Raw genomic sequence first — 27,242 nt, 5'->3', positions numbered from 1 at the left:
AACTCAGAGATTCTCCTGCCTCTGCCTCCCTAGTGCTGGGATTAAAGGTGCGCACCAGTACCATCTGACCAGATGCCCCCATTCTTAAGAGATTCTTGCAAAGGCCTATGGGAACCAAGGATCACACTTTATCAAGTGTACACACAGTCACACAATTACAAATATGAATAGCTACACACATGCAAAAAATGGCACATGGTACAGTGTGGTCCAGGCGCACAAAAAGCCACAGGGGTGGACTGTGCTGGAGGTTGGAGCTTTTCTCTTTTTCTTTTCTTTTTTAAGTTAGAATTTCCTAGTCTAGTTTTAAACCAAGCATTCTATTCCCTTACCCCATACCCAGGTATTGCTTTGGCGTGTAAACCATACTGCTGACACTTCCAGCTAGACCAATGAAGGTTTAGTCAGGAGGTGCCAATGTGAAGACATCTCTACTACACCACTCTCTTCCTCCTTTCTGTCTGCTTTCCTTGTTTTCTACTTAAGATGTCTATCTTTGAGGACCAAGGGCCTTTACATCCCAGAACATACACATACACCATATACACAGAACACACAGACACACACACACACACACACAGTGCTAATATTTTTTGCATCAGAGAATACAGTCGGTCGGGTAAACCTGTGCAGTGGCTCTCTCCCCCAGACAGCTATACAGTATTCAGATTCTCAATTCTCTCTTGATATTTTTTTTTTCCTTTGGAGAGAATCTTTTGAGCTTTATCTTATAACCCAGGCTGACCCCATACTCAGGAGTTTCCCAAAAGTGCTGGAGATTTCTGGTTTGCCTCACCACCCCTAGCTGCCTAAGTGAATGTCTAATGAGTCTGTGTTTTGTCTGGTTATATGTCTGACTCTGTGTGTGTGTGTATGTGTGTGTGTGTTCTGTATGTATGGTGGATATGTATATGGTCTATGTTTATATAAGTATATGTTTGGTGCTGGGGATCAAAATCCAATATCTCTTGTATGCTAGCATGCCTAGCCTCTAGCTGAACTATAACTGGGAAGAGGTTTTGAATTTCAGCTAATTGAGGGTTTAGGTGAATGAAGCTTTTCATTTTGGATTCTTCCCCCATCTGTGGTTCCAGTCATCTGCAGCCAACTGCAGCAGAGCAATGAACTAAGTCTCCTGCCTCCTTTCCTTGCCCTGTCCCTCCAGGGTGGTCACTCCCCCATGTTCAGCAGACCCTCATGGTACATGCTACCGTTCCTCAAATGCCGAGCTTCATGGTCATCAGAACACAGACTAAGGTTTAGTAAGAGCCAAGGTTTTGTCATCCAGTGGAGATTTTTGGAGCTATGCCCAGCAAAGAGAGGAAAACCATATAGTATGTTTCATTCATATTTGTTATGGTTTATTTATAAAATGTCTCCCACGGGCTCATGGGTTTGTTTCCAGGTGGCACTATGGTGGGGGAGGTTGTAGAAGTAATACCTACTAGAGGAAGTCAGTTTCTGGGGGGGGGCACCCCTACTTCTTATCCCTGTCTGCCTTCTGTTTTTCTGAGATGCTGTCTATTCCCTTAAAGTGTGAGCCAAGGTAAAGCCTTCTTCCCTTAAGTTGTCTTTTGTTGAATATTTGGTCACGGCAAGGGCAAAGGTGAGGGATTTGTAATATACAGTGTATTTGTAAACTCCCATAGGCTGCTCGAGCACACAGAGCAGCTGTCTCTGGAAGCAGGGCTGTACCTCCCCCTTGCAGACCCAAGCAGGCTTTTCGCTTTTGTCTGGGGATGGGCTGTTCCTCAACCCTGTGACAGAGGGGAGAGAACAGCAAAGAACCCAAGAGTAAGAACACTATGAAGAACACCCAAGAACACTAAGCCCTTGAGAGCAGCTAGAAGGTGAATCATTTACAAAAGAGGTTTTACTATTATTTATCTCATGATATAAAAGTGCCTACAGTGCGGGGCGGGCAGAAGTGACTGCCAACTCCCTCGGTTTGTAAGCTCTTTATCTGATGACATAGTCTCTCTGCTGCTATTTGTTCTTTTATTTAGAAGCCTCGCCCAAGTGAACCTTTGCTGTGATCAGGGCTCTGTCTACTGGGAGCTCCAACAGGCTGCCTTAATGAGACCTCCTTGATTTCTGAGGGGCATTTTACACACTCAATTTGATATTTTGGTATCTATCTCTTGGTAATTATCTTTTTATGCTGTCTTGCCATGTACTTAATAAATTCATTTATCCCACACTGCAAGTATGGCTACTGTAGATTAGCCTGTGGAGCACACAGCCCCTGATCAGGGGGAACAGGGCTGAGGGCTGCTTGCTGTAGGAAGTCTGACTGTGTGTTCTTGGTCCATACGGCTTGCAGAGAGAACAGGAGAGTCTGGCTCTCCTTTCATCCCTGGCCAGGCTGGTGTGTGAGCACATGATAAGAGGGACGTGTTGGGGCCTTACCAGGTGGTCACAGGTGGGTTGGAACGCATTGGTCCCACACACATAGAGGGAGGTGGTGCTGAGTGGCTGCAACACCCGGATGTAGTTGAGGCATTCTGTCTGCAAGGGAAACACACACACAATCAACAGGCAGCCACCAAAGAACCTGCATGTCCCCATGGTGAAGGCCAGTCACCCACTGCCCTGCCCTCTTCTCTACTCAGGCTGCTCTGTCTGTGCCCATAGATGGGGCACACTGCACAGTGAGCCAGGCTCTTCAATGCGAACTGTCCACAGGCAGTTCAAGTGCCAGGCATGACTTTAGCTCTGTCCCTAATAAGATGCTCAGTCAGTATCTGTTGACCAAACAAAGCCAAGACCAAACAAGAGCTGACCTCAAATTGTACCAGGGTGCCCACGACAGATGGCAATGTATTTACCCTTGCTAAGCACACCATTCATTTTGGTGCCCATATCACCGAAGCAGACACTGTACAGACTCCTTCTGCTCTTTTGGGGACCCCACCCTACACTCCCGCCAGCACAGAACTAGAAATAGCGACTAGTAGAAGTCAGAAAAAAAGGCTAAACCCGAGGGTACGGCCAGCTGCGCATCCCTGAGGGCCCGGTGGGAAAACAAAGATGACGGTTTGCAACCCATGTGCTATTTTAGCAGAACAGCGCTCAGATTATATGGGCTATAGCCTGAAATTATGTCAAAGAGGGAAAGTTGTTCTTTCTTTCTTTTTTACAATAACTGTTTTCAAATGGATGGGGAATCATTGAGAGGAGGGCTCCCTACCAAGTTCATTGTGGGTCCCTACATGTAGCAGTACAAGGCAGCTCACTCGGCTACACAGATTGCCTGCACAACAGCGAGCCCATCATAATGCCTGCCCGCCTCTTAGTTCCTGAGTTAACACTGCAGTTAGAGACCAGTACGGCAGTGTAAGTGTTCAGTTCACATTTAACCAAGGAAGTTTAATTTTAAAAAAAAAAATTAGAGGGTTATTTTTTTCTTTTAATCTTTGTTTTGAAATCAGTCCACAACTGATAAACTCTGCCATCACTCAGCCTTCATGACCACCATCAGGGACAACCTAGCTCTTGTGGTCTAAGAACATCTGAAGCATCTGCAGGGCACCAGGGTGGGCACAGGTGGGTACCCAGAGCGCCTGAGAAAAGGGATCCAAGGCCCAGTCTCCCTGAATGGGCACCACACTGATATATAAAAACAAAAAACCCCAAACCCCAAAACCAACCAAACAAAACAGCCAACCAAACCCCTGTCACTTCTCAGACCTCAGTGGGTGCAGGGGAACCCAGAAACATGGGGGGTGGAAAGGGGTAGCCAATTTTACATTAGGTACTAGTGGGCAGGTACTCACAAGGCCAGGCCATTTGAAAAAGCCTCTCCAGTGCCTGCCCCGAGAGCACTAATCCTGACATGGGGTTCGGGTGGGGGCAGAGGGGGGCAGATGTGTTGAGACAAGAGGACTGAGCCCAGCAGAATCACATGCTACCCGGCGGGCATGTAGAGAGAAGCCGTGGTCCTTGAAAGGATACAAATCCTAAGAAATGTGCACGCGGGTTCTTTGTGACCCACAATTACCTGCTTTGATTTCCCCTTCTCTGCGCACTTTGCTTTTTTGTCTTCAGAGACCTTCCAATACACCTGTGAGGGACGAATGCAAGGATGCATGAGAGCCCCATTCACTGCAGCCTCCCCTGAGAAGGAACCGCTGGGACAAAACAGACAGCAACAGAAAGCACACAACACAACTCAGCACAGAGGTTCGCAGCCAGAATAAAGTCAGACCGAGAAGAGGGACAAAAATCAGGCAGATGCTGAGGCCAGAGTCATCCCCAGGGCTTCCTGATGCTCTGTGACCATCATCCGCAAACTAGCAGGATAACACAGCCTTCAGACTTGCTCCAGAGGAACAGCAGAGTGCTGGGGAGATGGCTCCATGCGGGAAGTGTTTGCAGTGATGCATAAGGACGTGAATTTGATGCCTAGAATCCATGTGAAAAGGCCAAGTGTGGCAATGTACACTGGTATCCCAGGTGTGGGTGGGGTCATACACTGGCAGTCCCAACTCTGGGAAGGCAGAGACAGGAGTGTCCCTGTGGCTTGCTGGCTGCCAGTCTACTTGACAAGCTCCAGACCAGTCGCGGGACCATGTCTCAACATAACAAAATTTGAAAAGTGGACGGCACCCGAGGAAAGACACCTAAGGATGTCCTATGACTCACCGCGACACACACTCAGAACAAAACAGTAACCGATTCAGTTACACCCCAAAACGGGGCTTTCATTTGTTCTTTTGTGTTTTGTTCTGGAGACAAGGTTTCTCTGTATAACAGCCCTGACTGTCCTGGAACTTGCTTTGTAGACCAGTCTGGCCTCAAACTCACAGAGATACTTCTGCCTCTGCCTCCCAAGTGCTGGGATTAAAGGTGTGCGCCACCACTGTCTGGCTTCTTCTTTTTTTTTTAATTTTTTTTTATTTGCCTTGGTGTTTTGCCTGCATGTGTGTCTATGTGAGGGTGGCAGACCTTGGAGTTATGGACAGTTGTTGGTTGGGTGCTGGGAATTAAGCCTGGGTCCTGTGGAAGAGCAACGAGCGCTCTTAATGACTGAGTCATCCCTCCAGCGCGCGCGCGCGCACACACACACACACACCAGTTCTTTTTTTTAACCCTAAACATGCTTATTATATTTTAATTACATGTAGGTATGGCTGTGCATGTGCCACAGCACATATGTGGAGGGAGGTCAGAGGACTGCTTGTGTGACTTGGTTCTCTCTACCACGCATGTCCAGGGGGTTGAACTCAAGTCACCTGGCTTGGCAGCATGTGCCTTACCTGCTGAGCCATCCCTTCGGCCCCTTCTCAGCCTGACTTTTTCCTTTGACAGTTTTATACATCTATAGAATGAATTTCAGTCATTTTCAGCCCCCGTTACTCTCTCATCCTTTTAAGGGTGACCATGTATATACAACAAAATCAGACACAGAAACAGTCTAGATTTTTCTTGGGTGACCTTGCTGGTAGAGTCCTGAGCCAGATCTGTATAGAGGTATGGGCAGAAGGGAGCCCCTGGGGCAGGCAGGGAGGGCGCTGGACCTACCTCATGTCGCTTCTCAGAGATGTCCAGCGCGTTCAGTGCGAAGACAGCTTCCCGGGCGCCCACGTACAGAGTGTCTTTGTCCTCACTCATCAGCAAGGCCGAGTAGTTAAAGATGCCTGGCTCATGAAACTGCATCAGGCCTACCTCTGGGCAGCAGAGAAGGGAAGGGAAACAAAAGTCAAGGAATCACTGCTTGGCCTGCACGTACCCTGGTCTCACCCCTCGGGGTCAGCAGCAACCTGGTCACACAGCCAACTGTGTCACACTGCTACACCATGGAGTAGTCCTCAGGAAACTTACTTACTTGAAACCCTCAACAACAACAATTCTGTCTAGTATGTGCAGGACCCATATTTTTTCCCCACCACCCCCTCAAAAAAAAGTCAAGATGGGTGGACACATGTCTCTCCTCAACAATTTCCTGTCATGCCCATAACTTCCAGAGACAAGGGACATTCTTTTTGCTCCTGCAGCAGTTTTAGGAACGCGGTAACACAGGAAGGACACAAGCAGTCCTGGTTTTCTTAGAGGCTCACTGTGTGGCCCAGGCTGGCCTGGAACTCACGATCCTCCTGCTTCTGCCTCCTGAGAGTGGGGACTCTCAGTATGTACTGTGTTACTTAGTTTGACATTATGAGCTGGCATTAACTTGCCTATAAGGAAGTATTCCACATGTCCAGGTGGCTTCAGAGTTGAGCATTCTTTTTTTTTCGGGGGGGGGGGGGGGTGTAGAGACAGGGTTTCTCTATGTAGCCTTTGGAACCTGTCTTGGAACTCGCTCTGCAGACCAGGCTGGCTCTTAACTCACAGAAATCTGCCTGCTTCTGCCTCCTGAGTGCTGGGATTAAAGGCGTGTGCCATCACTGCCCGGCAAGTTGGGCAATCTTATTGCACTTTGCTTCCCAGCCCTCTGATCCCTCCCTGGAATGCTGTCAGCCTGTGTGCCCCCTCCTGGAAGTCTGACCTGAAGACCTCTGTGGCTTAGCTAATCTCAGCAGCGCAGCTCAGGTGCCTCTAGTCAGCAGGCATTAAACTGTGAACTGCTGAGGTGCTGACTAAAAGTTTGGCACCTGCCGCGGGGCCTGAAGCAGCCAGCAGGGCTTCCTGCTCGCACGCATCCTTCTTCAGACATCCCAGCGACGTAAGCCCACCCTGACCGACTCCACCAAGCATCCAAAGCATGCATCTCCATGCCCTCCAGAGCCATTAGCCCTCACAGCTTTAGAACTCACCTCCATGCTCCCAGGTGATCCGAGGCACAGGCGCATAGGCCACCACTGTCCCCAACACTACCATCAGGGCCAGGAATAGCCCCCTAATGAGTGCACACATCCTCATGGGCAGGGGCCACCGAGTCCTTCAGCAGTGGACACACAGAGATGGCAGCAGGCAGCTGTGGTGTGACAGCAGGGACTTCTCAGAGCCCCAGGGCTGGGGCCAGCAGCACAGACTGAAGTCCATGAGTGGTAGGGTTCCCGAGTCCCCACATGCCAGGTTAGCGGTGGCCACCGTCACCACCTCATGCCAAAGGTTACTGGTGTTCCCTTCCAACCTGCAAAAGAAGGAAAGAAAGGCTACAGGTCACAGCAGCTCCAGCAGGTTCTCGGTCATCCCCCTCCCCATCCCTTCCCACTGCCTATCCTGTCTGAATCTGTCTGCTGAGGGACATGAGGGCATTCAAAATCTGTGGTGCCGCCAGACAGGCAGACCTTGCAGAGACACAAGGCTAAACACACCAAGATGGACCTACCAAGGTGGGCTGTGATCTGAGATACGCAGCTAGAGGGAAAGCCAGTCGTGTGGCGATAAGCCACAAATGAAAGGAACAAGTCGAGTTTCAGTTCCCTGGGAGGCTCACTTCCCAATTTCTGACATGCTAACCCAGAAAAATTATCAGACATCACAAGTCTGCGGTGTCAAGGTGCATGCCTGAGAACACATGCAAGAGTGCACACGTGTGGGCAGATGCACAAACGTGCATGTAGCCGTAAATACACACAAACGCATGTGCCCAGATACACACAGTATGTGAGCACACATACTAACCTTTATACCTATGAAAACATGCCCTCAGGGCCTCATTTTGCAGGAGTAGCTGGCTTCCACAGAGGACACACAGCCAACCCAGGAGGCTAAAAGAGCTCTTCCTGCCTCACTGGGAAGAAGTTAATTACCATGGAAACAGCAGCAATTAACTCTGATTTGTCCAAACAAGGAACAGAAAAACAGGTTTTGGTGTTTGGTGGAATCGTGGCCACGAGGCTCTTGAGCCTGACCCTGTCCTCACCTACCCCAGCCAGGCCTGAGGCTCAGCACACATCAGACTCTGTTTCTGAGCCTGTTGGCCCTGCCCACCAGAGCCCAACACACCAAACTGTGTCACAACGGCTGCCCTGCTACACAGGTAGGCTGCACCTTTGAGTGTGGCCAGCAGGAGATGACAGGGCACAACAGTTCCCAGACGTGGACCCAAGGCTGGCACAGCATCTACCTGCCTGCCAGGCCTCCCCTGTCTCCCACAGAGGGTAGGGCCAGCTGCTCCTACATCTCTATCCAGCCCTCTGTCCTGTCCTCAAGTGCAGCCCAGAGAGGCTGTCTGGCCTCCATCCCAACACATTTATAAGCGTCCTCAAGCCAGAATAGCCTGAACCCCTCCTTCCTCCAAGGAGTGGAATATTCTAGGCCACCACAGCTGATCTTTTCCTCAAGTGACTGGTTGCTATAGCTCACAAGCAATTATAGGAGACACACAAAAGACTCCAGTTATAGGGTGTGGTGTCACAGAACAGGGGTCGGCCCAGACCTAGCCCTACCCTACAGATTCACAGCAGCTCAGCACCAAGGGGGTGAATCCTATCCTCATCCAACCAGAGGAGCAGAAAGCCAAGAACTGAGGCAGCAGCTGGGAAACACAATTGTGAAATCTGGGTTCTGCTGAGCAAGTCCACAGTACACCCTGCCTAGCAAGAGCCCATTCTCCTGCAAGAATAAGGAATGGAGATGTGAGTTGCTGGGGTACAAGTCACGAGCACTCTAAAGCAGGGCCAGTTCCCTCCAAAGCTGAGCACCCACACTGCTGATGAAAGGGCTGAAAGCCAGGACAGCCACACACCCTGATCCTGAACACCCTCTGGGTCCAGAGCTGCTGCAACATAAGGGTCTAAGCCCAGAAGGCCCTGTGCTTTGTAGAAACTGGAGATGGCCAGGGCAAGGGAGCTGTGACAGGCAGGAGGTCCTCTGATCTGTGTGCACACGGTTCCAGCTGTGAGGGTCCCAGGTGACAGCCTATGAGGTCATCAGCCAAGGTCATGAAGGTAGGGGTCACGTGCCACTCTGCTGCCTGCCTCCCTTCAAGGGCTGGGTGTGTATTTCCATTGTTAGAGTGTTTGCCTATCATGTACAAACTTCTGAGTTCAAGCCCCAGCATTTCATAAATCCAGGCATGTTGATGCAGCAGCAGGTGGAGGCAGAAGAAAGGAAAGTTCAGGGCCATCCTTAGCTACATAGCTTGAGGCCAGCCTGTGCTACGTAAGACCTGGACTGAAATAAAATTTAAAAATACAAACAGAAAGAAGAAAGGAAAGAAGGCAGTTCTTCCAAAAGTAAAAGTTGAACACAAAAGTAAAAAAAGTACACAGGCCTTAAATCATAATGCAGAGACGGGTTGCTCGGTGAGTTCATGGCCAGTTCAGTCTACATAGTGAGTTCCAGGTCAGCCAGGGCTACAAGTGAAACCCTGTCTCAAATAGACAAACGAAAAGGAGTATTGGATGTGGTGGCACACACCTTTAATCCCAGCACTCTGGGGGAATAGGCAGGCAGGTCTCTGTTTACATGGTGAGTTCCAGGACTGCCAAGATTGCACAGGGAGGCCCTGGCTCAGAATTTAATTAATTGAACTAGTTAATCAAATGTTTAGTAGCAGAGTACTTGCTTAAGTTTATATAAAATCCTGGAGGAAGGAGTGGGGTGCAGGGGACCAGACACAGAGAAAGAAGTTGTCCAGCTGCGAACTGTGAAACACAGATCCTGTGCAGAGCCCAAAACAAGGGGTAAAGAGGAGCGCTTGGGTCCACACCAGACACAGCACAGTGCCCTCAACCTGGTAGCTGATGAACACGCATGCTGTTTGTAAGGACGCTCCACTATGACAAAGGACAGGAGATAATTCAGACACTACAAAGAGACAGACCCCTAACTGGGAGACACAGAGATGTGCGTGTTGTGTAGGGTGATAAAGAGGCCCCCCTAAAGTTTACCTTCAGAAGCAGCACAGGACTTCAAAACCCCAACTTCCCCCTTCCCAGAGCTGTGAGTATCACAGGACACACATATCCCTGAGCCCCAAGATGAAACCCTCACCTCAGTAAGACACAAAGGATGGGAGACCCAGGAAGGCACTGGCCACTACAGCATGCTCACCCACCTCCAGCCCCATCCACTGTCTGGATCCATGGAGATGACGGCCACCCAACCTGTAAGCCTGTCTTGGGTGCACCTCCTTCCCAGTCCATCTGCCCTCCTCAAGCTCAGCAGCTTTCCCCTTCCCTTCCTCTCAGCATGCTCACCCGCCCTGCCTCTGATGCTTCCTGCTTCATTCTAGGTAACAGGATCCTAAATGTTCCTAGGTGGGCAGAACGCCCAGTTCAACACATTTCTAAGTAGCCCTGGTTCTACCAAAGATATATAAGTGGAAATTACTAGAAACAATTCTACAAAATTGGCTAACAATAGCATTTCTGACCCTAAGCTCATCTTCATGCTCCTACCTGGAACTCAGAGTTGATGTCTGGAGCTCTAACAGCCATTCTATGAACATAAAAATAAGGATCTCAGAGCTGGGTGGTGGTAGTGCATGCCTTTAATCCCACCACTCAGGAGGCAGAGACAGGAGGATCTCTGTGAGTTCAAGGCCAGCCTGGTCTACAAAAGCTAGTTCCAGGACAGCAAAGGCTATTACACAGAAAAACCCTGTAGACAGAAGTTTCTTTCACACCTGGTGCCACAGCCGTTCAGTCCCAAAGAAACATACATAGGCTTATATTAATTATAAACTGTTTGGTCCTTTAGCTCAGGCTTATTATTAACTAGCTCTTACAACTTAAATTAACCCATAATTTTCATCTATGTTGAGCCATGTGGCTTGGTACCTTTTCTCAGTACGCATTCTCATCTTGCTTCCTCTGTGTCTGGCTGGTGATGGCATCTCTGTCTTTCTTCTTTCCAGAATTCTCCTAGTCTGATTGCCCCACCTTCCTGCCTGCTATAGCAAAACTGTCTCAACACCCCCAAAATAAATGAATAAATGAACAAACAAATGAATGAACAAATAAATAAATAAACAAATAAGGTTCGCACTCCATGACCTGCAGAGTGACATCAAGGAGGCTGGTCCCTAACACCACAGCTAAGGCTCTGCGCCTGCATCTTCCTACAGTCTAAGAATGAATTATTACCAAACACATTTGAAATGGAGCAATTAGAGCTCCAGGGGAAGAGAGATTTGTCTACAGTGAAAATGTAATCAATATACCCTACCATGGCCTCATGTGCAGTCTCAGTCTCTAAAGGGGAGTGTTGGGGCAGGGGAGGAACTCATTGGGAGGGTGGGAGAGGGGCAGAGGTGCAAGATAAGGGGCAGAGAGCAGGAGCCTCAGTTTGTGCCCCAGTACAGTCCCTGGAATGGGAAAGACAGGACACAAGCTAACACAAATTTGAAGGAAAATACCAAGTGGCTGGAATAACGGAAGCTCCTCACTGCTCCAGGGTAATCAGCCTGACCAGGGCTGCGCTTGGATATAAGCTTTACAAAACGCATCAGCTAGGACTCGAGAGGCGGTTCAGCCATCAAGAGCAGTTGCTGCTCTTAGATAGAGAACCTGGGTTTCAATCCCAGGACCTACACGGCATCTCGCAACCATCTGAAATCCAGTTCCAGGGATCTGACACTACCATTCTGGCCTTCAGTGGCAGCCAGAAGCAACTCCTCTGGCAACCCTGACTAACTGTAAAGACAGTAGGAAGTGTGGGGCTCACCATGGTCCTCAAACATCTCCACCCTGGGCTGATCCTGACACTGCTTACAGAAGCACAGGACATGCTCAGCCAAGCCCACCGTGGCAGCAGCTCCTGCCCTGTAGACCCAACCCCACAATGCGGAGCACAGTTATTTTATGGGCAGACACTAGAGGGCCACAGCCTTGTCGAAACCCTGATGCTCTTAAATTAAAACACACCCCAGGGACCAGCCAGAGCCTAGGGGGATGGGGGACAGAGAAGTGGAAAAGGAAGGGGAGGAGGAGGGCTGTCGGGTCTGACCCCCCCCCCTTTTCCTTTTTTCCCCTCTACACCACTCACTGTTTGGTGTAATTTAAAACTCACTTTAAACAAAGCGACTGCCACTCCCACACAGACAGGCCACCTTGGTGCCTCCCAGGAAAGCTCCAGTCATCCTTGAATGCCAAGTTCAGGACCTTGCTCTCTGAGTTTAAATTTAAACAAACGGATGTAACACCTTTCCCTCAGGGGAAGCTGAAGTCTCCCACTGACAGCTGAGGCCCTCCTGCTTTCGGCAGTGACAGTGAATTGTCTCAGAAGAGGGCCTGACATCCCAGTAAAGACAGGGTCACGAGGAGCCCATTTACCACACTGAGAAGGAAGACCTGCCTACTGGAAATCCAGGAGAAAGAGCTGCAGTCTCTCCAGCAGCCTGCCTGGGCTGTCAGAAGGCAGCTCTCCACCTCCAGGGAACCCTGAAAATCTCAGCAGGGGCTGCAACTGAAAACAGGAACAACCCCCAGCCAGAGCAAGATTAAAGAGTGGTGAGCACACAGTTCAGGTCTGGGACCATTAATATAACCTTGAGAGCACTGTGTGTATGTGTTTGTGCCCAAGTGCATACACTGTGCATGCAAATCTGTGCACATCATGTACACACTCATGTACATGGCCACACCTGCAAATGCCAAGTTAAATGTGTATCTCTGTACATAACATGCACACAAGTGCATGCATACACATATGCACACATATCTATATCTGCAGATGCGTGTAAACACGTATGACTATATGTCTGTGTGTGTGCATGCATCTGCAGATATGCACCTAGGTGTGTGTGTGTGTGTGTGTGTGTGTATACACACTGCATCTTAGGAGATACCAATAGTGACAAGATGGCACAAAGACTTTTTTTTTAAGATTTTATTTATTTATTATGTATAGAAAGTCTGCCTCCATGTATGCCTGCAGGCCAGAGGGCGCCAGATCTCATTACAGATGGTTGTGAGCCACCATGTGGGTGCTGGGAATTGAACTCAGGTCCTCTGGAAGAACAGTCAGTGCTCTTAACCGCTGAGCCATCTTTCCAGCCCAGCACAAAGACTTTTAAGCATCCTCCTGGGCACCACAGCAAATACAACAGGGGATCCTAAATGGCTGTGGTAAAGTAAAATGTCCCCTGAACTCCAACCCCACGGAGACACTGGCCACAGGAGCCTGCTCTGTCTACTTCCTACCTGCTCATTTGCTTAGACAAGAAGGTGAAACTGGCTGCCACAGGACAGAGGAGAACCTAGTCACACCTTCCCCCCCTCTGGGTGCGGCCCTCCAACCACTCCCTGCCAGCCACTCGCCAGGCACTCCACCCCCACAATGCTGGCACCCCAGAGATGCTGATGTCACTAGTCCGAACACTGAATTACAGAGGACCTGTCCCTTGAGAGTTCCAGGAGGGGTCCAGGAGCTCCTGAATAGCTGTCTAACACAAAGCTGTTGTCCCAGCTTTGGTGTTCCCAGGCCCCGGGGCATATCCCCAGAGCCAAGATCTCCAGCTGGCAGGGGCGTGCTCTACTGTAGTAACCTGGCAAGGCACAGCTAGTGGGAGCAGCTGGGCCTCACCATCTAGGTCAACACTCAGTCTCAAGCCACTTGAGCAGGCAAGACTCAGATAATGCCTCAAATGGGCTCTTACCCCTCCCAGCTCACGCCCCAAACCTGAGCACTAAGTGGGTGGGTGCTGTGCTGGAAGGGAAGCCAGCATGCAAAGCAGAGCGTGGAGCGTGATGGCCACGGCGCCTACCAACCAGCAGCGGAGACAGGGCGCAAACTAAGGAGGAGGTAGAGCCAGGAGTGAGGTGGGGTTCCATGGGGGACTAGCGGCCACCTGCAGAGACCTGAAGGATGGCATGCTATTAGTACAATGTGGCTTAAACTTCTGACAGATCCTGACACCATCTCTTCCTACAGGTTTTGTGGCATGAGGGTGGCATTCTGTCACCTCCTCAGGCTCAAGAAGTACAATCCTGGCCTCACAATCCCTCAGGACTCCACGTATTGGTCCTGGATCCCAGAGACAGTACAGGTCTGTGCAGTGGCTGGTCAGTCCCAGCCTCTGGCCCTGGGTAACCTTCAGCTGCCACCGTGAATGTTACTGTGACATCCTAAATTCCCGTGTGGAGTCCCAACTCCCAGAGTGACGGAGACCAAGGTGGGTGAGGTCTTTTCGAGGTTATGAGGTCATGAGGATGGCCCTCCTGAGGATGCTCCACAAAACTATCTCCCTCTCCCTTTCCACCAGGCATGATGGACAGTCAGGAGCGAGCCCTCGCCAGACACTGAATCGACAGTGGCTCGATCCTGGGCAGCAGCCCACAGAACTGAGACTGCCATGCTGCTTACAACGGAGAGCCAATTAATAGTAAAACCCAGCCTGGAGAGGCCAGTACCAGATATACTAGCAGAGAGTACTTACTCAGGAGGTCAAAGACAGTGGTGAGAGAAAGGAAACTTCCATCAACGATGCTACAGAGCACCTCGTTTGCCTTTTTAAGGCTCCTTTCTTATAGAATGTTCTCTAGCTGCATGAATGGCACCATGGTGTCTGACTCCTCTAAAGAAATGTAAACTGAAATGCCACAATGTGTCCCGAGTCTCCCCAGCCAGTGCTGCTGGTTGGAGGACAAAGGATCTTTTGGGGGGAAGGGACAATAGAAATTAAGCCATGGCAACATTCTGCCCCCCGGGGGCTTTGGGATGCAGCACTATGAACAGTGAGGACAAGAACCTACTATATATTATTTGGACTGCAGAAACTGTCACTGGTTCCTTGACTGGAACAGGCCAGCAGGTACACCTAGGAAGACAGTGCACAGTCAGAGACCAGGGTGGGTGTGCCTGGGTCATACTGTGCCTGCTGCATACCTCCACTGCATTCCGAGGAAGGTGTAGGTCGGCATGGGAGTGACCCATACTGTTGAGAGGAAGTGTTGGTCTGCACAGAGACAGACACTTACCTCTGAGGCTGGTACTCATTGGGACCGGGGCTCTTACTATTTAATGTGGCACTCAGTGCATGAAATTGCCCATACTTTCAAATTCCTCATAACTAAAGAACCCGAGAAACATTTCAGAGACCAACAAAATTCAAAGACAAATGGTCAGTCAAAAGGAGGAAGAGAAGGAGGACAAGAAGAAGAAGAAGAAGCAAGACAATGCTTGGAGCCCAGTGCAAACTTAGACTTCCTGAGGAATAATGAGGTCTCGGGCCAGTGAGGCGGCTCAGTGAGTAAAGATGCTTGCCATGCAAGCCTGACAACCCGAGTACAATCCCTGGTACCCACGGTGGAAAGAGAGAACCAACTGTGAAAGTTATCCTCTGACCTCCACTGGCAAGCCATGGCATGCATGCACGTGCCTGGACTCACGTAAGTAGTCTCTGCCCCAATGCACCCAGATATCCATGCTATACGTGTGTATAACCAGCATCCACACCCCCAGTGAGGGCTTCCCTCCTCACCACAGCCCGGCCAGGCTGTCTCTGAGGAAGAAGCAAAGCTGTTACTTATGTCACCGTGCACTGAGGAAGAGGAGAAGGATGAGGGATGATGGGTTTTACACACTTTCTGGTTATTTCTCTTAGCTTTGTCCAGTTAAAATGCATCGCAAATCCTGGGTCGAGTGCCATCAGGAGCCCTCTTCCGGTGCTGTGCCTTCCCAAGGCAGGAAGGCGAAGGCCAGTGTGGGTGCTGTAGCCCATACCATGTGGAGAGGAAGTGCTGGTCAACATACAGAGACAGACACACAGAGACAACTGACACAGGACCCACACTCACAAATACACAGGCAAGCACCGCCATATGGGAGATACAGGCACACAGATGTGGAGCCGTAAACACACAGGGTCATGGACACAGGGACATGGCCACGTGTCTTTTCTACACCCCAGAAAAGAAGAGAAAGCACACACGGGGTGCACACAGGGGCATCATGCCATTAGCAGTCACAACACAGAAGGGATGGGAGTTGGAGGACACATGAGAAAGGGAAGGGAAGTCCATCTGGGGCATCAGTGGCCAGCATCAAAGCCCCATGCTGCCCTGAGGGATGGCAGCCGTGTCTCAGCCTTGGCTCCACAGAGCAACAAGGTATCTAACTGTCCATTAGAGCCAACGGAGGCTTCTAGACCGTATCAGTTGCTAACCTGGGCATACAAATCAAACACAAAATGATTTACCTGTACCGTGCGTGGGTCTCTGGGGTCAGTCTTGGCACTTACAGAACGGAATCTTCAGGAAGATTGCTCTGAAAGTATTGAGAAACCAAGAGTCAAGTCTCCAGGTCTTCCACCCTCATGCTCAGCTTGGCTTCCAGGTACTGATACAAATTTCTGCTTCAACTTAGGGCCCCAGGCAGATGACCTTTCTCCCCAGGACCTACGGGACTTGTACACTTCAAAGGAAGTGAGGTGCTGGGTAGCCAGCAAAGGGGAAGTGCAGTCTGGGTCGGCTGGCGCTGGCCTCACCACCACACACTACCACTTCTCCTTTCTTTCTTTTTCCTTCTCAAAAAAAAAAAAAAATCGGAGAGATGGCTCAGAGGTTTAGAGCATTGGCTGCTCTTCCAGAGGACCGGGGTTCAATTCCCAGCACTCACATGGCCGCTCACAACTGTCTGTGGCTCAAGTTCCAGGGGATCTGACACCCTCACACAGACATATATGCAGGCAAACCACCAATGCACATAAAATAAGAATAAATAAATTTTAATAGATTAATGTTCACCAGGTTGCTGCTCTGTTGCCCAGACTAGCTTCAAATTCAGTGTTTTCTTGTCTCAGCCTCCCCACTGTGGAGACTTCAGGGGTATGTCACTACACCCTGGCGCCTCAGCCACTTTTGAGTAACAGAAGCCATGTATGTGCACACCGCCTGTCACAGAGAGCAGAGTCCGTTCACTGGAGAAAGAATCACCAGGCTCAGTTAGCAAGCTTACCTAGCATGCAAATGGCCCTGGGCCCTGTCCCTAACACTGTATAAACTGGGCATGGTGGTACAAGTCCGTAATCACCCGCAAGGCAGAGACAGGATGATCAGGAATTCAAAGTCATCTTTGGCTGCAGAGGGAATTCAAGGCCAGCCTGGACTGCATGAGACCCAGGCTCAAAAACAAAAATAATGTAATTGCTTTATTCTTTTCAGATTTTTAAAAACTCCAATTATACTGTATTTGTTGTGTGTGTGTATATGGGGGGGGGGGGCACACTCGCCCACAGCACATGTGGAAGTTCAAGGACAACTTGTAGGAGTTGGCCTCTCTGTCTACCATGTGGGACCCAGGGATCCAATTCCGGTAACTGAGGTAGGCAGCAAGCAACTTTATTTCAAATTTGTATCCTTCTCATCTTCCCAAGGAAACAACAACAACAACAACAAAAAGAAACTACAGATGACATAGTCACAAGAATTAAATGGGTGCTCGCCCCTTGTCTGTTTGTTTGGTTTCAGGGGTTGCTGGGACAGAACCCAGAGTCCGGTTCACACTAGGTCAACAGTCCACCTCTGAGCCGCACCTCAGCCCCTCTCTTTTCTTTCGTGGTAGTTTTAAAGCTAACCAGAAACAAGTAGCCTCTGTAGAGTGAGGACTGGCTTCTTTAGTACATCCATAAGCATCAGGGACAGAGCCCTCCAAACAGGTTCCCTGAACCTAGTGACTCGGTGCCAGCAGTCACAGAGGGACAACATCCATGCTGTGGACGGCTGGAGGCCGAGTGTTGGAGGAATCTGCAGGGCTCAGGAGTGGGCCAGACTGAGCCCAGTCCAGGGGCTTCCCTAGCCTGCTGAATCCTAAGCCACTCCCAGTGGGATTTTGCCAGTGACACAAGGTGACCCACTCAAATGGTCCTCTCCTGTCACAGGAGTAGCAAGAGGGGGCAGTCTCCCGGGGTCAGGACAGAGAACAATTTAGGGAGACAAAGGAAGTGATTTACACAGGAGAGGAAGGCTTAGAGAGCAACGTGAAGGCCTAGAATTATGAAATGGAAAGAGTCCCTTTGGGGAGGCCTTCTGTATGTTTGCCACTTTATGAATGGAGGAACCTTGTCATTTCGTGAATGAGGGAACAGCCAGGGCTGCTCCATATGGCCTGATCAGAGCTCATCACCTCTGTTGCAGGGCAGGGATGGCAGTGTTGACCCTTATCCCTAGAGGTTTCTGTGTCCCTCTAATACATGGCCTCTGACAGCTGGACCCACTGTTTGTGCCCATTTCCTGCCCACCAAGGTTCCCAAGTCCCTATCCGGTCTCTGACCCCAGCCAGACCCCAAACTCAAGTCACGCCTGCTCTGGCTGCAGCAGCAACAGCTCAAGCGCCGGGCCTCCAGTGTGTGCTCACCGTTTACTCAGACCGTTTTCTTCTGCTTCCTCAACACAAAACCACACAAGATATAATTAGTTCTCGCGCTCCAGTCAGCCTGCCATGGACTCCCCCTGCGTGGGTATACGATGGCACCTTAGCCTCCTCAACACAGCACCTACTGGTGGCTTGCAGGATAAAGGACAAGGAGAAAAAGGCTTTCCATTTTCAGAAGCCAGAGAAGTCTGCCTTTCTCTCGTCTCTAGGACAGAAGCTAGGGTGGCCCCGCATTCCCAGCAGAAGTAATTGGATCAACAGGCCCTAAAGTCGAAACTACCAAAGTCTGGCTCCTTCAAGCTGGCCTTAAGGAAGTTGCTGGGGCTCTCTGGGCCTGTTTCTCCCTTCAGAAGACAAGCTAACAAACAGCGGTGACCCAAACAGCAGCTGCCTCAGACGGTCACTGCCTCATCTGGAGGTTTGAGGGTCTGAGGTTGATCTATGTGAGGAGCTTCATCCTGAGCATGGCACCCACCGAAGATGGAGCTGCTGAGTGTTACCTGGGTGGCACTCATGCAGCCTGTCAAAAAGGCCTCCCTGAGATGGCCCAGCCACACACAAAAGAGCAGAGTGTGGCTGCATCTGCTTTAAGTGTACCAGAAGCATTTTAAGAGTCTGGTCTGAGGCTGGATGTTGCTCAGGAGGTGGAACGCTTGCCTAGCACGTGCGAAGTCTAAGGTGTGACACTCGGCACCGTTCAAAACCGGGTTTGGTGGTGGGTGCCTGGCTATAATCCTAGCTATGGAGGCAAAGGCAAGCAGATCAGAAGTTCAAGGATATCCTCAGCTACATAGCAAGTTCAAGGCCAACCTGGGCTATGTGAGACCCTGCCTCAGTTCCCTTCCCCATATGCAACAAGGGTTTTGAAGCACTTGTCCTGCAATGACCACAGGCCTGGATGGCGTATCCTGAACTCCAGAACCCCCACCAGTCTCAGTGGCAAGCACAGGTTGGCGAGAGCACAATGAGACGTGGTATGTAGCAGGACCCCGGACCCCTGGCCTTGTCCAGGGCCGTGGACTGTGGGGCCCCCCCATCCCTGTTGTTCTCAGCCCCATTCCATGCAGAGGTGAAGGATGAACACACAGCACAAGCAGACAGGGCCATGGCCAACTGGGATTTGTCTTCTAAGTCCCCAGCCACTAAATGCTACCCTAGCAAACTGCTTTCATCTCCAGCAATTCCTCGGAAAGACAAAACAAGGTCAGGCCAGCTCGACAAGGGTCATAATCAAGATTCTTGCGACAGGGAGGCCTAGGTCAGTGGGCGGTTATCTCCTGACTCCTTTGGATGTGGCACACCCATGGGAGGGGCTTTCTGTTCTCTATAGCCCCCCAGCACGGTCAAGCTCCCCTAGTAGGGTTTCCAGTCTAACTGCCAACTGTCACACTGCCTCCCCCCGGAGATCCCAAACCATACCTCAGCAATTTCACCACATCTTAAGGTTCTGTTAACTTTTTGTCTGTTTTTTTTTTTTTTTTTTTTTTTGAGATGGGTTTTTACTGTGTCATCAGACCTGGCCTCAAGTGGTCTTCCTTCCTGCTGAGCCTCAGGACAGCATACCTCTGCTTCTTCTTCATCTTTTTTTTTTTGTTTTGTTTTGTTTTTGTTTTTTGAGATAAGCTTTCTCTGTGTAACCCTGGCTGTCTTGGAACTCTCTCTGTAGACCAGGCTAACCTCAGACTCAGAGATCCACCTGCCTCTGCCTCTCTAATGCTAGATTTAAGGCTTGTGCCACTATGCCCAGCTGAATGTCCCTGCTTCTTAACCACAGTGGAACCAAAGGAGCCAGCGTTTTTATTGACGCTCAGCATGTGGTCACTGTGGACACCTTGTGAGACATGACAACTTTACACACGGCATGCCTGTGACAGGAAGAAGCAAGTGTTGCGAAGACCTGCAGTGCTTTTCTCAAGCTGAGGGTGCCAGGGTTCCCCGTGCTCCCAAGACAGTTATGGTGCAACTGTCGCATGTTTATAGCCAGACTCTCTAGACCCTAAATACCAATGGCCCTCAGGCAAGATGTAAAAGGCTAGCAGAAGACTGAGCAAGGAAGGGTGCCTGAGTCAAGTCTTCTGACACATGTGCTGTGGTACGCATTGGCTTGGCATAGCGTGCACGCACACACACACACACACACACACACACACACGAACACTCTGGAGGTTGGTGTGATGTGATCCATAGATTACAAATGATCCTCAAACTCACTTTACGCATTCTCTCAAGCCACTCACAGGAGCTATTTCTTCTTGACTCCCATTAAGAACAGTGACTGTAGGGAACCACCAGCATCAAGAAACAACTTTAAATAAGGCCATACATAACCTACAAGAGTCCTTGCATCTGTTACAGACACTAGAGGTCACTGGAGGTAGAAACCTATCCAGAAAGATGGCCCCATCGGAACTGCACTCACAGTGTCCCCGAGGCAGCTAGCAGGGCCCAGGAGGGACTCACTATCATTAGACCCAGGAATCAGAGATCGTTCTGCATACTCCAAGCAGGAAAAGGAGAACCCGAGCAGCCTCACTGTCCCTCTAACGAGACCTCCTCTGCTCCTGGCAGCCTAGATCCCTATATAGGGCACCGGGGCCTGGAACTCTGGGGTGAATTTGAGACCCTGGCCCTGAGTGTCTCTGGTCTGGTGAGCCTTACAACAGTAACAGGCCAGGGATGCCAGAGCAGGTCTCCTGTTCTGTGCTGTGCCAGTTCCTAGATGAATCAGATGGTGAAGCACTGTGGGTCACTCACAGGGAGCATGGAAAGCTAGTGAGTCACCGGCACCAGACACCAATGTACCATGGTCTTCCACCGGCACAGCTGCACCTCTTTGGGGGCACAGGAAGGAGATGGACTTATCCCTAAGTACGAGGGGAAAATGCTGGGGTGATATGCAGAACTGCCTCTCAGTTAAGACTGGAGCATCAAACCTTAGAAATCCCAGCAGCTTCTTAGAAAAGCCAATTCCAGAACATTCTTTCACCAAGATAAGCTAGGCTGCGTATACAAACGACAGGTGGCCCTGGAGCCTTATCCCTGCCTCAAGACAATAATTTGTCCTTAACTAAGCTCACTGACCACTTCGAAGGCCCAGAACATTCCAGGCCTTTCCATGCCAATGAATATGAAGAGATCCCTTGTGAAAGGAAGACCCCTCACATGCATCCACCAGGTCCATTCCATCTTCTCCCTGTGTCCGCAGGCAGAGGAATGCAGGTGACAGTGACCTTAGGGTACCAGATGCAGAGCAGAGGCAGCTGTACAAGGGGGAGGCTCTACTCTTGGAGCCACCAGGGGCTGCCCTTGTTCCAGGGCTGTCAGGCATCCATGCATTTAGAGGCACAGAAAGTTGGGGCTCAGGGAGATAGCTAGGTGGGTAAAATGTTTGCATTGCAAACCTGGGGACTTCAATTCTTAGAGCCCATATGAAAAACTACACGTGCTGGTCCAAAGGAAGTAGACTTGAGGCATGGGCCTCAGGCTTCTATACTTGCACACCGTACTTGCTTACTTAAGAGTGCCCACTCATATGTGAACATGTACTCATACAAATACACATGCAAAAAACATTGGAGCTTGGCTGAACGTGTACACACTTGTCCTTATTCCTTACACTACTTGTAGTGTGTACCTATATTCACATTAGCAACCCCAAGAAGATAAAGGCCGTGTGGGAGTATACAGGTTCCACACAGATAGTGAATGTTCCATAAGTAGCTCCATCATGGTGGATCTGTCTGTCTTGAGGTGAAATAGAACTGATCTCCACAAACAAAAGGTGAGAAAATCACAAGCTGTGAGTCAGACAGCCTTCAGGGAGGGGATGGGGGTAAACACGGGGTTCAGGGAACAGTTCAGTCATGGGAAGGGGATTTCAGCACAGGGAGTGAGTGTATCACAAAATTTCGCAAGGAGAGGAAGTTTTTAGCAACATTGCCCCAATCAGCAAGGCCTGTCCAGCTCTACCCAACGCACCCATTAGACACACCCAGCCTTATCTTACCTCCACCAACAAGCAGAGGGTCTGCAAACCCTCTGGACCCAGCTCTACACAGTCCCCTGTGCAGAGGGCCTCACATGAGGGCAGTGAGCTGGGACCTGACAGTTCTACCACGCTTACTTCCTTGGCTGTGCCATCCCACACGTTCAAGGGGATGCCAGCTTGGAGATATTTATCTCCAAGGTGGTTTCTGAACAAAAATTATCCTCCTAACATATGCTCACCCATTAGGAAGGGTTAAGTAAATAATAACAGCAGGGTGTGCAACACAGGCAGCACAAGCCAGGCGTGTCAGCGGTTCTCAGCAAGTAAAACACAATACAATATTGCATGCAAAACACGTAAGTCAGTTCCAAGGATGGCGTCTGGAGGCTGGGCCAGGCAGCTCCACCCAGACCCACATGTGGAGGGGCAGCAGCTCCTGCATTTGAGGTGCACGTGGGTCTCACATAGGTAGCACCTAGGCTGACCTGGAAGTTGTCACCTGCACACAAACGGAACTACCTGCGTTTGGTAGTTTTAGAGGCACTGTAGGCATCCTCTTTGCATTCTTCCGGGTCTTCTACGTATATGGCTGGGGTCTTCTGTCAGTATTAGCCATAGTACCACATGCACTGCTTCCAACCACAGCTGTTTCCCACCTCGGCATCCTCTCTTCCGACGCATCTTGCCTTGGTATCCCCACCAGGCATTCCTGACATCTACAGCCTCATCCACATTGAGATCCGTATCCTCAAAACACCAAAGCCTGGTGCACACTCAGGGTTACCTCCCAGGTACCTATCACCTCAGGCCTGTGCCTCGGTTACCTTCACAGCTATGCTGTTCGGCTCTGACCTGTGCCTCCATCATCTTCACACCTGTGGACGGTCCACCCTCTTCCTGCCACACCCACACTCTGAGCCAGAGTCACATTGAGACTACCAACACCAGCTGTAACCTGGGCCCAGTTTAGCGTCCATTACCAGGTAGAGCTGGCCTCCAAAGGTGCCTGGGCTGCAATAAGGTTACTGAAATAGACTACTGGTTGTGGCTTGATACATCTCCTGAGCCACAGGAGATGTGGTTCAATAAAAATCCATAAGCTCTCTAGCGCTTGAGAGGCAGAGACAGGCAAATCTCTCTGAGTTCAAGACCCGCGTCATTTATAAAGTGATTTCTGGACCAGCTAAGGCTGAGACCCTACTTTAAAACAAACAAAAAACTTGTAAGCTCACTTAAAGCATGGTATGATTTTACTTAGTTTACTAGGTCATATGGTTCTTGGGTGCAGATTCTACATATGACAACATTGTATATGTCAAAAATCTAGACATGCCTGAAGGAGAAATCAACCTAAAAACCAACTCTCCATCTGGAAAAGACGGCTCAGTAGCTCAAAGCACCTGCTCCTCTTGCAGGCGACCCAGTTCCAGGCACCCATGTTGTGCAAATCAACTGCCTGTAACTGCAGCACCATGGGGAGCCAACAAGTTCCAGTCTCCATAGGCACCCGCATGCACATGGCCCATAGTCTCTCTCTCTCTTTCACACACACACACACACACACACACACACGGGGTGGGGAGAGGGAGGAGGGACGGAGGGAGGGAGGGACGGAGGGAGGGAGGGAGGGAGGGAGGGAGGGAGCGCACAAGTGGACCTGAAAGCCCACATTATTGCATGAGCCACAGTGCTCAGTCTCTTCAAGCATGTAAACAGAAAAGAGGCTCCAAGCCCTGAGTAGCAGCCAAGCTACGGCGGTTTGAATGAGAATGGCCCCCACAGGCTCATATATTTAAATGCTTGGTCCCTAATTGGTGGCACTGCTTTGGGAAGGATTGTGAAGTACGGCCTTGGTGGAGGTGTGTCATTGGGGTGGGCTCCGAGGTTTCAAAAGCCCATTCGAGGCCCAGGCTTACTCTCTCGGCCTCCAACTTTCAGATAAGGCGTGAGCTCTTAGATAACTGTCCCAGTGCCACGTGTGCCTACCTGCTGCCATGCTCCCTGCCACGACAGTCACAGACTCTAACCCTCTGTAACTGCAAGCATCCCATTAAATGCTCTTTTATAACTGGCCTTGGTCACAGTGTCTCTCCACAGCAATAAAAAAGCAGCTAAGACAGAATCTCTCCAAGCACTAGACAGAGGTTTCCAGAGCCAGCCTGGGGGCAGAGAACAGACACAGAGGTGGCCTGGAGAGGCTGGGGGGACACAGAGACAGAGTGGCCAGCAATGGCAGCAGTGGTGTCACTTCAGGCTTGGGTCCCATCCACAGGATCTATGCTCACCAGCCCGGCATGTGCAGCCACGACACTACGTGAAGAGAAGCAGGGAATTCCTCCTGCCTGTGCTGGGTGTTCACGGCACCTTAAGCACCTTGTACCCGAACCACTGCCACCCAGAGAACACAGAAGGGCAGCCAGGCCTCTAAGCCTCTACAGGTTCACCTTGCTGGCTGGCTCCGCTTCCTGGGCACACCCAACAGAAGCACCGGGAAAATGTTTTGTTTTTAGCCTTGTGCATGCTGACCTTTCTCTCTGCTCTGCCGGCCCAGAGTCTGTGGCTGCCTGTCTAGTTCTAAGCATATAGTAGACTCACACAAAGGGCACACCCCAGCAAGTCCCTGGGGTTGAGGCCACGCTGAACAAAGAAGAGCCTATTCTGTGCCCTTCCTCGGCTGACCAATATGGTCTAACTTTTTGGTTTGTTTTGTCTAGTATGACATGGAGGAGGGGGTGAAGGTTTTGCTCTGTTGCCCAAGATGGCCCTGAACTACTGATTTCAAATGATTCGCCTGCCTTAGCTTCCTGAGTAGCTGAGACTCCTGATACACACGGCAGTGCTGGATTCTTTCACACTTTGCTGTGCCCATCCCTCAAACGAACTTCCCTTTGGGGATACTGAGGCCTGGTGATGCCTACCACACTCCCCACCTTGCTGACCCTTCCCAGGAGTAAGGAAGGACACATGAGCCACCTTCACTGGACCTTAAATCTCACCTGTAGCACCTCTGTGCTGCCTCTATCTAAGGACTGCAGCACTTGTGGTCCACGGTGCCACTGCAAGCTCCTACTGGGTCAATGGCAGTAGGTGGGCACGCTCATGGCCTCTGAACACCAATGTTGGCACAGACAGAGTTCCTGCATCCCTGCTCAGGGCTCCATCACTGACCTCATCGGCCTCTCAAAGGTGAAGATGCTCCTCCCCCTGAGCACTGCATCTTAGGGGGCACGGATGCCTCCCTGGGACCGCTATTGAAAGACTCCAAACTCACTGCTTTGAAACAACACAGATACATCACAGAACAGCTCTAGAGGGCAGGCATGCAGAGGGCTGGCTCCAATCTCAGGGTTGCCTGTACATTGGGCTTCTCCCAGCTCTGTAGGCTGCCCGCACCAGGGACCTTCCTCCATTGCCACAGCCATCAAATGGGATCCCAGTATTCCAGGCCAACTAGGACTCTGTCACCAGCACTGCTGAGATCATCTCCTAGGAAGAGTTCATTCGTACAGGTAACTTGTCAGAACACCTTGCAAGAGGGACTAGAGCTGAAACAACGGTTGTTCACTGATGGCTGGGACCACATATGACCAGGACTGCCTAGCGATACAGACCTCTCAGGACCCCGAAGACGGTCCTGATATACGTGGTGGGGGTGTTCCGGCTGGACCACTTTGTTCCTCTTCCCAATGCGATCACACTGAATAAATCTCCCTTTTCTGCTACTAGCTATTAATTATTTTTTTAATTGGTTTATTGAGGACAGGTAGCCTGGCTTGTTGGGGCTGCTAGGCCCCAAGCTCTAATTGCTCCAGTAACAAAAGCTGGGCCAAGAGACATGACATCAATTTTCATTTGCACAGGTACTATCTATCACACACCAGAAGGAAGGAGACGAGGCAGGTGGAAACGGACCCTCCTCTTCGGCATTTCTAGGTCACTGTGGCAAAACTCCCACGCTAACCCTCTTTTGTCTAATCCCTTCTCTGGGATTTATTACCTTTTATTTAAATGGCTCTGAAGCCCGGGTCTGCTTCTTTGGAGTCTGAGTTCTTTTGTGAGAGGCACCAATACACACGAGGATGTTAAAGTCAGCTGGCCTGTCTCCTACTGGTCAGTCTTTACTACTTTACTTCACAGGCACTAGAGCAGGGCCTGGAAAGTGGGGTCCCCTCCCCTCTGAAGCAGTGGAGCCCCCCAGCAGCACCCTGATGATTACATTCTGGGTCACCTGAATTATCAAGGATAGTCTCACCTCAAGGCTCCACACCAGATCATGATAGCTTCCATGAGGCCCCGTTGCCACGGTCACCTGATATGGGCGTGGATGTCTTAAAGGACGTTTATTCAGCCCCCTGCAGATCCCCTGATTAGCACATCTGTCACTAAAATCCAAAACTGAGAGAAGAGACTAGAGCCCTGGCAAAAGACACTTGCACCCGACAAAAATGATTTCTTTTCATTAGCAAAATTAGTATGTTTCGCAGTCCAGCACAAGTCAGCTGAAGCTGACCTCCAAAGAAAAACCTTTACCCAACATCCAACAAAGGAATGGACCCAGGAAGGAACTCTGTGGGCCCAGAACAGGTAGGAATTTTCCACTTGCCATCCCATAAGACGCATGACCGAGACACTTTTCTTTCAGAAATGAAAATCACTGAGACGGAATGTCTACCCCTTTTCCCTGGGCCAGACTTAAAAACAAGCAAAAAACAAACAAAAAACAAAAAACAAAAACAAATAAGCAAAACCCTCTCCATACTTCTCTTGCATGCAGATCCTAACTTCTAATTGTTAAATATTTAACTGAAGTGGGTGTGGGGAGAGACCAGGAAAGTAGAGAGCGCCCATGAGATGGGTTAAAAGGCTTCAAATGAGAACGGAGAGGAGGGGAATGGGACTATGTCATTTGGAAGCAGAAAGGGGAATATGGGGGGGGGGGATAAGATGGGGGAAATCAACCAAAACTAAGGACATATGCCAATGCCATAAGGGAACGTGTTACTTTATAAACTCATTAACAAGACAAATAAGTAAACAGAAGTGTCTG

At 50.2% G+C, this 27,242-nt stretch overlaps 1 protein-coding gene across 9 annotated transcripts in view; it reads right to left on the bottom strand.

The window, feature by feature from the left end:
* LOC121453399 (semaphorin-4D-like) overlaps nt 1–27,242 on the bottom strand; it is a 98,115-nt gene that overhangs the window by 28,278 nt on the left and 42,595 nt on the right. For 6 of the 9 annotated variants that reach the window (XR_005975000.1, XR_005974995.1, XM_041660144.1 and 3 more), the window contains exons 3-7: nt 16,034–16,101; nt 6,756–7,075; nt 5,524–5,669; nt 4,001–4,063; nt 2,410–2,508 (exon numbers count right to left, since the gene is read on the bottom strand). Coding sequence is in view for 4 of the 9 variants with exons in the window: in XM_041660144.1 (XP_041516078.1) it covers nt 2,410–2,508; nt 4,001–4,063; nt 5,524–5,669; nt 6,756–6,861 (414 nt within the window). In the remaining 5 variants the exon portion in view is untranslated. The remainder of the gene's footprint in view (nt 1–2,409; nt 2,509–4,000; nt 4,064–5,523; nt 5,670–6,755; nt 7,076–16,033; nt 16,102–27,242) is intronic. The other 3 variants (XR_005974996.1, XR_005974998.1, XR_005974999.1) reach the window with 1 other exon arrangement.

The sequence above is a fragment of the Microtus oregoni genome, unplaced genomic scaffold, assembly GCF_018167655.1.
Source record: "Microtus oregoni isolate MIOR12 unplaced genomic scaffold, Mior012 000011F_ref0000422, whole genome shotgun sequence".
NCBI lineage: Eukaryota > Metazoa > Chordata > Mammalia > Rodentia > Cricetidae > Microtus > Microtus oregoni.
The sequence above is the reverse complement of the archived record's forward strand: the minus strand, read 5'-3'. Positions and strand labels throughout refer to the sequence as shown.